The sequence below is a fragment of the Thermobia domestica genome, chromosome 3, assembly GCF_964235325.1.
Source record: "Thermobia domestica chromosome 3, izTheDome1.hap1.1, whole genome shotgun sequence".
Classification (NCBI taxonomy): domain Eukaryota; kingdom Metazoa; phylum Arthropoda; class Insecta; order Zygentoma; family Lepismatidae; genus Thermobia; species Thermobia domestica.
In genome coordinates, this window is record NC_137456.1 from 11,177,588 (window position 1) to 11,190,627 (window position 13,040).

The window sequence follows — 13,040 nt, forward strand, 5'->3', positions numbered from 1 at the left end:
CATTTCTAAACCCTTTAATAACATAAAATATAAAGAACTTACTTTTATTCTCGTCCCTAAGACAACAGGCAACAGCCATTTCTAAACCCTTTAATAACATAAAATATAAAGAACTTACTTTTATTCTCGTCCCTAAGATTCTTAAGTTCCGATTGTAATTCGCTAAGTCTTGAAGGCAGTTCTAGACTGGATGGACTTCTGGCTCGCCCTGCTCCCTTCTCCCCTCTCAACCTTTCCACCTCCTGACTTAGCTCTTCTACAAGCTGAAACAAAACAACAAGTGAACATCAACACAAGGTCATACTTTCGGCTCTTGTTACCCTACAGCAGTCATTTCCAACAAGCCATTCTATGATGTAGGAGTTCGCCTTTATAGAAAAGAGAGGAGACAGATATAACATGTAAAGGAGTAAATAAGGGGAAACGATGAGATAGCAGAATCGAACAAAATTATTGTTGGCGGTGTACAAGTTGGCAATGGATCCACGAGCGGCGTATCTGTAAAACAACAACTACGCCATTAATATTCTTGTTCGTCTGCCACTATTGGCTTCTATTAACGCTAGGTTGGCTGTCTGCTGTTCCTTTTCCTCTCTGTATGGTTTGCTGAGAATATGAACATTAAGCGTTACGTCACAGAGCATCCAATTGGAAATGTCTGCTCTTAGAATGCGGCATTAAAAAATTAATATTAACAAGTAACAATTCCACGTGTATACCACGTTAAGAATTTTAATTTGTTTAGAGTGGTATTTTCTCAATTCAATTCTGAAACTACAAGCGTTGGTAGATTTCTACTACTTCCGGTTTTAATTCAATTCTGAAACTAGAAGCGTTAGTAGATTTCTACTACTTCCGGTTTTAATTCAATTCTGAAACTACAAGCGTTAGTAGATTTCTACTACTTCCGGTTTTAATTCAATTCTGAAATTAGAAGCGTTAGTAGATAACAACTACTTCCAGTTTTAGTATAGAGATTATAGAGTGGACACGGAATATGTTCTTGGGACGTTCAACTGATCGTAGGGAATCACTTCTCACTATTACCATTTTTACTCTATAGCGATCAAAGTTGAAAAGATCAAAATAATATCAAAATGTAGGTAGTAGAAGAGGCCAACCGGATGCAGCAACTAAACGAAACAGAAAATGATCGGAAGATGAATGAGAAGGAAAAAAAACGCCACCCGACAAAAAAATAACTGTAAAAGGAAGAGGGAAGTCTAAAGCAAAAAGGATGATGTGAACATTGAGGAAGAAAAGAAAGTAAAAGATGGAACAAAAAAGTGAAAAAGTGAGAATAAAAGAAAAAGATGATAAAGCCACGAAAGAAATCGAACGTAGAAAGTGAAACTGAGAGAGAATCAATGAAAGTTGTAGAAAATGGAGTACGACAGAAACATCAAAAAAGGAAAAGAAAGATAAGAAAGAAGGAAAAGAAAGCTAAGCAAGAGTTGAATCATCATCAGAAGAAAAAGGTAGATAGGCAAAATTTCCAAAAATCTTGGAAGAGGAGACTAAATAACCTAAAAGAGAATATTCTATGAAGACCGAAAGAAGAATTCTGAAAAGACTAAAGTTAAGGGAAAAGGGAGAGTTGAAAAGATGAAAAGGACAGGTGTTTGAGGTAAGTGTAATATGAAATTGGTCGGAAAAGGGAACCGAGAAGACCATAACTGAAGACAGCTGATCAAAATTCCCGAATCTGCGTTGGTTTGATAATAACCGGGTATGAGACCACGTTTATTAGAATAGGTAATATTCTGTTTAAGTTTATGAGTTACGTTGAGTTAAATTTTTACTTTATTTTAAGATCATGTTAGATAAAATAATTGTATCTTGGTTCTGAATGAACATATTACGGGTAACTGCAAGTACGTTGCCGATATTTTGAGTCGCTGTTAGCAGGTAGAGAGCAGAGAAGAATAGAAACATTCCATACGAAAGAGAGAGATGTCTTCGGTGTACGTAACGGTCATGAAATATTAGTTACATTTTCTTATTATTTCGTCCATTTGTTTTTAGTTTTACATACGTACTTATAGTTTGCACGTTTATTTTATTCCTTATTTAGCATTACATTATTAGCATGTAGAAACTTGACTCTAAAGAAAGAAGAAGAAAAACAAAACATTATTTGGAAAGTAACAGCCAGACTTTTTAGTCGAACAGACAACAAAGAAAGAAAATGAAATGAAATCTTTAAGTTTTACGTCTCACGGTTATGCCGGTTAGGCTAAAGGAGACGGTGATGATGAGAGATGAGTGAAATGGTGGAATGAAGAAAGTGGGAGGAAACGGGAGAACCCCGAGAAAACCCACGAGCACGGTGTTTGTCCACCACAAAGTTCACTTGGCGAAGAAAGAAAGAAAAATATGTGAAATAATCCTGACTTCATGAATTTTGCTACCAAACCACGAATACGCTGAAGAGCAAAGTGCTGTTTGACAGTTATATTTTAGGGTAGAACGCTGACTGAGTAACTAAATTTATTGTTTTCGTGTTTCCACAAAACATCCAAAGTTTCAACCAAGTGTATAGTTTTTTTTTAACATGTATTATTATCGCCATGAGCATCTAAATCATCTGTCCCCTGGAATTTATTTCGGGGGGTCCAAACTCAATATAAGGGTATTTTATATTAACATTCCTAAAACTGTCCCTAAAATTAGGCTAAATTTACACAAAAATCGAAATTTCGGACGGGGGGGGGGCGGGTCCGGGCCCCAGGACCCATCCCCTGCGTACGTCCCTGTCAGTCCCTATGAATTGTTCTTGTTACATAATTGTCGTAAACATTGTTTAGCTATCTAACTAAATTTTTTTTATGTAGCTGAATTTACGTTGAAATAACTATGTTTTATATAAATGTTTGAAATGGTACTGCTGAAATCAATATTAGAAAGCAGAATTTTATTACTTCATTGTTATTACGCTATTTAAGGTATGTCATTACATGTCAATTTTATAGGATTAGTCAAGGCTGTAGTTATGTAAATAACACTGACATCTAAAGACTGATGATATGGTTAATAATGAGATCTACATTTAAAAAAAAAAAAGTGTAACCGGTACATAATAATGTAGCTATAACTGAAATGGTCGATGATGAATATGAGATGAATGATAGAATACAATGAATTAACGAGTTCATATAATGAAATTAAATATATAATTAAATACTGCCAATAAGGATGAATATATATATATATATAATTTCTACATTTTATTTTCACTTCGTATTATTTACATTTGCTTTCTTTCTGATCATTTCGTATAACTTGATTTTCCATTATCACCAACCTTTTCTGAGATGTTATCTACTTAAATATACTTGCTGCTAACGGGTTAAATTACATACTGTTTATGTATTCTATAGGTTTTAAATCAATTCTTTCAACAATGCGGAATCCTTTAGTTCACGTATTATCCCAGGACTTCGGAAGATAGTGGGTCTTTTTTTTTCTGAATTCTGGTACTTCTGAAGCAGGAGAGGCGTTATCCATTTGTGTGATAACTAAAGGATGTCTCATAAAAAACGCAACTTTTGAAATACCCGCCATTTGTATTCTAGTAAGTTGGCAGCACTGAATGTTACACGATTTTCATCTGTTGTCTTTGTGGTTAGTAATCACGGAGCCCCGAATAGCACGTGATCGTCATTTGTTTTCTGTACGGGTAGAGATAGAGAGTTTGTAGCGGCAGTCTTGAAACCAAGTAATCCACTACCTATGCAAGGGTCAGTTATCCTTCCCTTAATGCAGAACAGTTTTGGGCAAGTAATCTTTTTTTCATTTAAATTATAATTCTCCTTCAACATGAACAATTTATTATATAAATAATTCAACGTGAGTATAGATTTTACAGTAACAAAATAAAGGTGCTAACACTAACAACATTAATCGAAGCACATTTAACCCTTACTCTTAAATTGAATTTAATATCCCAAATATTTAACAACATATAATTAATCTAGCGACCAAAGACATACCACTCACCAAAAACTTGCAGTAGTTGGGCCAAAAAGAGAGAAAAATAATAGATTAAAATTTCGTACTTACAAATTCTCGCCGAGTAATATATCCTAGCTCGCTTTACAAAAGTTTTACACTATTTTCTATCTGCCTTACGTCTAGGAGCACTTTAAGCCAAAAACCAAACCGAAATCACATTATACTAGTTTTCAACTTGACGAACATAATTTCTAGGCTCCTACTCCGGCTTACCTCACGTTTCATTCTAATAGAAACGTAGTAGTTACGGGTAGATTACAAAAGATAGGTGGCGTTTTAATCACTTCGAACAAACGAATATCAGAACCCTGACATTGACCTACAGAGTCAATGTTTCCATATACAAGTTTATTTAACTAATCAGCTGATCGCAAATGTCCAAAGTTCTTCGACTTTTTTTTAACTTGCAGAGAAATGTTTCAAGTTCCAGGATGGAACAGCGTATTGCCATAGTGAAAACTGATTACAAATGTGGTTAATGTTGTACAAAGACTGGTGAATGTTTAGCGATGACGATCATGTGTTATTCGGGGCTCCGTGACTACTAACCACGAAGACAACACATGAAAATCATGTAACGTTCAGTGTTGCCAACTTGCTAGAACAGAAATGACGAGCATTTCAAAAGCTGTGTTCTTTATGAGACACCCTTTATCTTCAAAGCAACTCTTGGGCTATCTGAACGTTACTCTCTCGGAAGATACGAAAAAGCGTGTCATCTGCATTTTGTAACAACCCTGACTCCAGCTGTCAAGACAACGGAAACGAGGACGTTACAATTGATAACTTGTTTTAAACCCAAAATATTCACAAATAAAGATTCAAAAGCATTTCGAACTATGGTAGTTCACACTCTATAGGTTTTTCTTTTTTCTTTTTTTTAACAGCATTTACAATTACTAATAAATTACAACTACTACCTTTTGTTATTTTCATGCAATTTAAATTTTGAAAAGTTGTATACTTGTCAGCAGCATGTACTTTATTTTACACGCAGTGCACCATGCAGGTCATTATAATTATTGAACCGGCATTATGGTTTTCTCTTCTAGATCAACTTTAAAGTTATTATCGTCAGTAAATAAGATCTACAGCCAGGATTTCGTGAAGGGGGGGAGGGGTGACATGAAATTCTCAAAGCCCAGGAGCTTGATCAATCTAAACTACTTTACTATCAACATATATTGGTTTGTTAGGACAACAAAATGAGGATATGTTGGTAGTATTTTAATAACAAACTATGAATAAATCTCGAGTAAAATAATATTTAAAAAAACGTATTGAAAAAGATTTTACATTATTTACGTCCTTCCTCTGTTTATTCAAATATAACAATTTTCGTTTCATTATGATCTCAACTATTATAAAAAATACATATTCACTATTATAAAAAGTACATACATACTCAATGATATCTTGTAAAATATTTTACAATATCTGCGTTCCTTTCTCTGTTGAATCAAATGCTAACAGAACTTTCTTTCCATATATATATATATATATATATATATATATATATATATATATATATATATATTATTTTATTTTATTTATTTATTTTATTTTATTTTATTTTTTATTTTTATTTTTTCTTTTGTTTTTATTATTCCGTCAACTACTGTCGGTTCTAAATGACAGGTTAAAGGAGCACTAGAAAATTGTTTTTGAAATAACATGTTTGATACAGCAAGGATGCAATGACGAAAAATTATGATAAAAAATGTCCACGCTCTTACACAACGGCACTATGCTTTTGGAAGCTTGAAATCTCCCTGATTAGTAGCAGAAATTCTGAAAATTCCTTAACTTTTCTAGAAATTTCAAATTCCCTGACTCTTCCAGGATATCTCATTCACCTCCCCCACCATGCATTGCAAGTAATACAAATCTCCTCGTAACAAAGGGTAACCAAAAACTTCCTGTAGTTTTTTTTATTGATTTTATTGAATAATGCTTATTGAAATATATACAGTATATATATATATATATATATATATATTTTAAATGAACCTGAGGTTGCGTACCTATCTAGTAGATTTAGGTGGAAACTAGCAATTCTTTATTGGCTAACCTCTGCCTTTTTCTCGGCGTCTAAGTTCTTGTTATTTTAAGTATTTCTCTCGACAGCAGGTAAGGTTGTGCTCCTCCCAGTTGTTTCTCTATCACGCGCTCTCTCCTTTAGGACTGTGTACATACAAGGTCGGATCCAGGATCTTCTGGGGGGGGGCACCAATAACTACTACATTTGAATTTGATTTTTCTTAATGACTAAGCATCTGTGGTGAATAACGAATATTGTTTTGCTTGGAGAATCCTTTTGCTTCAACCTTCAGAAAATCGACTTCAACTATTGGTTTTGCAAAGCTCTGCTTACTTCTAAGCCCCAAACGAAAACATGACGACAGAAAGTTTCGGAAAGTGTTGCTAGTTTCACTGCTAGCTTCTTATTTTAGATAGTGTATAATTACAACGAAGGGGGGAAGGGGTGCACCTTCCCCTAAATCCGGACCTGTGTACATATCTAGATTTTTGGCTAATTTGTTTTTTCTCGTCCAAATTTTTGTAATTTTAAGTGTTCTTCTCAAAAAGAGGCAATGCTGGACTCCATTTCCCCCTCTTTCCCCGTACCAGGCCCGTAGTTATGGGGTGGCCAGGAAGATTTAACTTCCCTGCGATCATCTTCTGTCTCCCTGAAGCTTTCATTTCTTTGTTTGTATGTATATAAAAATGTAAGATCAATTCAAGTTAGCCCTCAAAAATGGTGTCGGCCTCCCTTTTCTTAGTGTTCTAGCTACAGGCCTGCCCCCTATTCTTTAGGGCTGATATCTAGCTCTTTAATTGGCAACCATTGAGAAGTTCCCGTAAAAATTCTTTGGTTTGTTTTATGGTTGAAAGGCCTCTTCCTGACTATGATTGCGTACTTTCTAAAATATATTTATATTTTGGATACAAAATATAAGATGTTTGTTCCCGAGCAACATTGTCCTACAATAGCCAATCATGTGCTGCTAGTGAGCAACATTGCCGGTAATATGGTCAATTATATCTTAGTCTAGTGGTTAGAGTGGTCTCCGGTTCGATTCCCAGCCAGTGCTGTCCTAATTTTCGGCGTCCACCCAGCGTCGTGAGGTAAACTGGGGAGTCACGTGAAAACAAGACGTAACGGCCACTAGGTCTACAAAGCTCCTGATGCTCGCCGCTAGACTGGACGTAGTTCAGCCGGTCGCTAGCAGATGGCGCTGGAACAGGCTTAGGCTCACAAATGGGCCGTTACGCTAAGTGGTTTGGTGTGGTGGTATGGTCAATTATAATTGGAACATTTCTCAGAAGGTATGGTCAATTATAATTGGAACATTTCTCAGAAGGTATGGTCAATTATAATTGGAACATTTCTCAGAAGGTATGGTCAATTATAATTGGAACATTTCTCAGAAGGTATGGTCAATTATAATTGGAACATTTCTCAGAAGGTATGGTCAATTATAATTGGAACATTTCTCAGAAGGTATGGTCAATTATAATTGGAACATTTCTCAGAAGGAGTAATTATCAGCAATTTCTTTGAAATATTTCATACAAATTACGAAAACACGAATATAACAAACTTTCGCGGAACTCGGGGAAATAAAGCTCCTGCAGTAGTGAATTTGACTCACTGTCCCCTGTTACAACTACTACCGGTATCTAAGCAAATGATCCGCAAATCACGTATATGAATCTTGTATGAAAGCAGCAGTAATGCTAATTAAACGATCACTGAAGTTATTATTCGTGCATATAACGCAATAGAAAGCAATGTTTGATTGTACGCAAGAGGGTCAAATACAGAGCTAAACTTACCTGGGAATTGGCAGTTCTTTCTTGGCTAATCTCTGCCTTTTCTCGGCGTCCAAGTTCTTGTAACTTTAAGTGTTCCTCTCGAAGGGAGGCAAGGCTGGACTCCACTTCCCCTAACTGTTCCTCTACCACGTGCTTCTCGTGGCGGAGTCTCTCTACCTGCGCTCTGAGTCTTTGGATCTCCTCCTGGTACGCTGCACTTTCCTTTTCAAGGGTTTGTAACCTTTCGAACAAAAAAAAAAAAATAAATAAATAAATAAATAAAAAATAAAATAAAATAAGAACATCAACAAAATAAGTGCGTTACAGTTCGTGAAGTGCACGTCATTTAATGGACGAAAATTCGGCTGCATTTTTTTTTTTAAGACGCTAATTTCAGTCGCCTATCTGCAACCATGGAATGGAAATCAACATCGAAAAATCGAAAATAATGAGAATATTCGGTGGAAACGTGCCCTTACGGGTCAGAGTAGAGCAAAGAGTACTTGAAGAAGTCAAGTATTTCAAATACCTGGGAAGTATTTTGACGAAAGACGCGTACTGTTCCAAAGAGATCAGATCGAGAATTGCCACAGCCAAAGAAGCATTCAACAAGAAAAGATCACTCTTAAGTATCAGCCCTAATATTGGACTTAAGAAGAATTTGTTAAAGTGCGTTGGACTGTATGGTTCAGAGACTTGGACATTACGGAAGTTAGAGAAGAAATATTAATAGAGCTTCGAAATGAGGTGTTGGAGGAACATGGAGAAGATAAAATAGACAGAAAGAGTAACAAACGAAGATGTTTTAAAACGGATAGGAGCGAACAGGACGCTTCAAGCCACCATCCTTCGTAGAAAGGCCAACTGGATTTGATATATCTTGCGAAGAAATTGTCTTGTTCATACCGCCACAGAAGGAAAGATGGAAAGAAAGCGAGGAATAGGAAGAAGAAGAACACAAGTGGTCGATGATTTGAAAAACAGAAGAAAATATTGAGAGTTAAAAGAGAAAGCTGGAGATCGAGAAACATGGAAGAAACATTTCCACGCTCAAACTAAAAATTAAGAAGAAAAAAACCTTCATTAGTCCCAGGACCTGCCGAAAGGCAGAATACTTAATAATAGTAATAATAAAAATCTGCAATCAAGATGCTGATCCAAGTCAGAAGTTGATTCGAATGTAAAAGTTTAATCCCTTTCTTATAAGGGCCGCGGTGACTCAGTGGTAGAGCGTTCACGTCTGGTGCTTGGGGGTCCCGGGTTCGATCCCAGCTCCCGCCAAGTGAACTTTGTGGTGGGCAAACACCGTGTGCATGGGTTTTCTCGGGGTTCTCCCGTTTCCTCCTACTTTCTTCATTCCACACCATTTCATTCATTACTCATCATCACCGTCTCCTTTAGCCTAACCGGCATAACCGTGGGACGTAAAACTCTTCATTACATTTTGCCTTTCTTATAACATTGCTATACTTGGTATCTAACATATGATCACGAATTTACACTGTACTTTTATTCTAAATTATATCGCTGAGAATAAGAGAACTAATTTAAACTCATATACAAGACAAAATATGTAGAAAACCCCCCATACACAAGCTCTACCTGTAAAATAGACACAAAACCCAGTAACAGATTTCATTTTACACAAATTGTACCAATACGAAATAAATTAAATTTGTTTTCTTGTATTGATACTTTTTAACCTCGATATCGACTAACATATTCGAAGGTAATGCTTATAATAGATTTCCAACGTTTTCCTCACAAATTAAAATTGTAAGTACAGAATGAACAGAATGTGAAATTAAAACAAAGATATATAAAATATTCGCGCTTATCTGTACGTAGCAGTTTTAACCCTCAAAACGGCCACAGGAATACGAGTGGTTGAAGTATACAGGGGCCATTGAAAATTCACGCAACATAAGGTAACACATATTCGATTTATTTCATATGAAATTCGGACAAGTTTGAAATTCTGATCCAAAACAACACTGTTGCCAAACTATAATTGATTGTTAATAACTCCTTGGTAATTTTCAGTGCAAAAGGAATCCCAAGATTTCAACGTCATGGGTATGGAAAAATTTGTTAATTGAGGAGTTTAATGCAATGAGGGCGTAAGTGTGAAACATGCAGTTGGAGGAAAATTATGTTGAAAATTTAAGTAGTGTTTTTTTTTTCTTTCTTCTTACATAAAAAATGTAATATGCAGCATTTTATTCCGATATTGAATTGAAATGTTACCAGAGGCTAAACAAGCATGGCAAAAGCCACAAATTCGTTTGATGTAAAAACGGCGTAAACTCGCTTACGCACTTATTAGATCAAACTCCTCAATTATGTAAACCCATTATAAAATCGTGATTTACTTTGTCAAAATTCAACTATGGATCCTTCGTTTTGATATAATATCATTTCAAATCATAGCTGTCCATCGCTGAACCAGTTCTGTGAATAATTTCCACGAATTTAATGGAATGTTCAGAATTTCACAAATGTTTGAATGACGGATGCCGAAATCATCATCTCGAAAAAATAATGAATTGCAGCACGTATGGGTAAACAACTGTCAACCAACAATATATTCTCACTTTATCAGTTAGATAGTTAAGATAAATCCGGAAACACCAATCAGACAATCTACTGTACCATGCTTACAGAAAATCCAGAAACCTATTCTGTCCTGTGTCTATTCTAGTCGAATTATTTACCGAGACAGGCTACTAAAAGTTAATGACTTCTAGGTCTTTCCATTATATTTCAGCAATCAAATAGCAGTGCCTTTCTCAGAATTTTACCTTTTCTGTCATAACTATAATTACCACTTCTTTTATAGAACCTTATAAAGGACATTTAAGAATATTAGGAAGGAAGTCCCTGATGAAGGTATTCCCAGTGTGCTGAAACATAACAGCAGCCAATGTTTAACTAAACATTGTGACAAGAAGCTAAAAGTAAAACATTTTCCAGGAAAATATTCGGAGAAAAAAAAAAATAATAATGAGAAATTCTAATAATTCAAGTCTTGTAAATTTTAGCCAGGATTGCTAACAAACAAACAAAAAAAAATGTACATCCAGGAATGCCCACACATCTGCCGTGTCGTGACAAAACGCTGTAACTTTGGCGGAGCAGTTTTGCGAAAAAGAGCCGTAAAGTTTTCATCTGAAAATGTTATCTGTATCGTGTAGAACCAGTGTATCTTGACTTTGGAAACACGTGGTTACATGTAATGTTACGTAAATGCATGTTGTGTGATTAAATTTGGTGAAAATTGATTGGTTGACCATTATTGCCTAGTTACACTGGTTCTACACGATACAGATCACATTTTCGGATGAAAACTTTACGGCTCATTTTCGCAAAACTGCTCCGCCAAAGTTACAGCGTTTTGTCACGACACGGCAAACATACTGTAGGGAGCGGATTAAGCCCATGAGATTATTTGGGGGATGGACATAATTTTTCATTTAAAATCGTACAATCATAACGCCAAATCGTAAATTTGGGGCGAGAAAGTGTATTTAGGGGTCAGAATCGTAAATTTTGGAAGAAGAAACGTAAATTTGGGGAAGTGTTTCGTCCAAGCTCTTAGGGAAGATGGCACTCCTGGGTACAATGAATTTATTTCTACGAACTCTGAGTGATCAAAAACAAATTGTTGTACCAATCTTTTCTCTCCGTACTTTGTTACGTATGAAATTAGAAAAGTACATCATGTTTATTGCACTTGAATTTATTTTAAAATACCATTTCTTGTAATAGTATTTTTTCTCTACAAAAGTTTACTCGTTTTATCAACGTTTGCAGTAACTGCTGAATTAATAACTTAGAAACAAAACATGATATGTTTAATTTTATTATTACTATTGAACAGGTGTATTCATTTTAAACGGGGTGTAAATATATATTTTTTAAAAAAAAGGAAGAGAGAGACACGAAAATAGTTTCTAATATATGGATCGTGTATAATAAGGAAGGTTACAGGATGGTATCAGAAGCACATACTTCTTTTACGACTTTGAATACATATGTGTTTTGTTCCCTTATATATATATATATATATATATATATATATATATATATATATATATATATATATATATATACAGGGTGTTTCAAAATGAATATCGAGGTTTTTAAGGCTTTGTAGTATTTATTACATTTAACGTACAATTATAAATAATAACCTCAAATGAAAGAATAACTCAAATAGTTTTTGCTACAAGTGTTCAGTGTGAGCACCACTCGTCACACGGGACACATCGAGTCGATTAGCGAGTTCTTCCAAAACCTTGATCAGTGTGTTTGGAGTAATTGTTGCAACCTCTTCAATCCTCTTTCTTAAATTCCTCAATCTCCTTAAAATTCTCCACACAGACGCCACTGGAATTGTTAATTCACGACTAGCCTTCCGAATTGATTTCTTGAGGCTACCCGTGGAAGACTCTCTCACTTGTTCAACACGTTTTTCAGTCACTCTTGGTCGTTCCGTAATCTTCCCTTTGCACAGCCGCTGTTTCCAAATTGATAATACAATCTACGGATATTATTATCACTTGGTGGACTGCAATTGAACGTAATACGGAAAGCAAGTTGCACTGTAACCAAACTTTTTGAAACATCTTAAAAACCTTGGGGGGAGGTATGGAAAATTGACCTATTAGCCTTCTCCTCCTAGTACATGGTAGTGAAACAGATATTTTCTCCGAAATCCGGTGTTGCCAAGAAATTCTAGCTAGCTGACAATTCTCGACCAGAGGAGTGCGTATTTCTCTCTGTCACTTGAGAAAGGTTTTGGCGAAAAAGAAAAAAAAAAGTGGCGTGGAAACTCCGAATGGTTTGTGTTGTTTTGTTATTTGACACTTTGAGTGGAAAAATCTTCCTTCTTCCTTTGGAGAGGAATAAAATTCGAACTGGATGGCAGCTCTTGACGAAAATAGGGGGTGAGCAAAACCTGATCTTCTCCGTCATATGAATAAGGAATGGAATATCTCAAATGTTTTGGCGAAGAAAAAAGTAGTCTAGAAACTCCGAGTGCTTGATGTTGCTTTGTTATTTGACACTTTCAACAGAATATTTCTTTTTCCATTGAGAAAGAATGATCTATATATGCAGGCAAATTGGTCAGTGTTTGTTTATTTCCCCCTTCTCTATATAGAAAGAAAGAACCCACATGTGTAAGCCATCAATCACAGTGTAAT

General features: G+C 35.4%; 1 protein-coding gene across 6 annotated transcripts in view; it reads right to left on the reverse strand.

The window, feature by feature from the left end:
* The window catches only part of nuf (rab11 family-interacting protein nuf), a 417,911-nt gene that overhangs the window by 20,034 nt on the left and 384,837 nt on the right, over positions 1-13,040 (reverse strand). For all 6 annotated transcript variants that reach the window (XM_081754030.1, XM_081754029.1, XM_081754028.1 and 3 more), the window contains 2 exons: positions 7,855-8,074; positions 119-263 (listed from right to left, as the gene is read on the reverse strand). In XM_081754030.1, the coding sequence (XP_081610156.1) occupies positions 119-263; positions 7,855-8,074 (365 nt within the window). The remainder of the gene's footprint in view (positions 1-118; positions 264-7,854; positions 8,075-13,040) is intronic.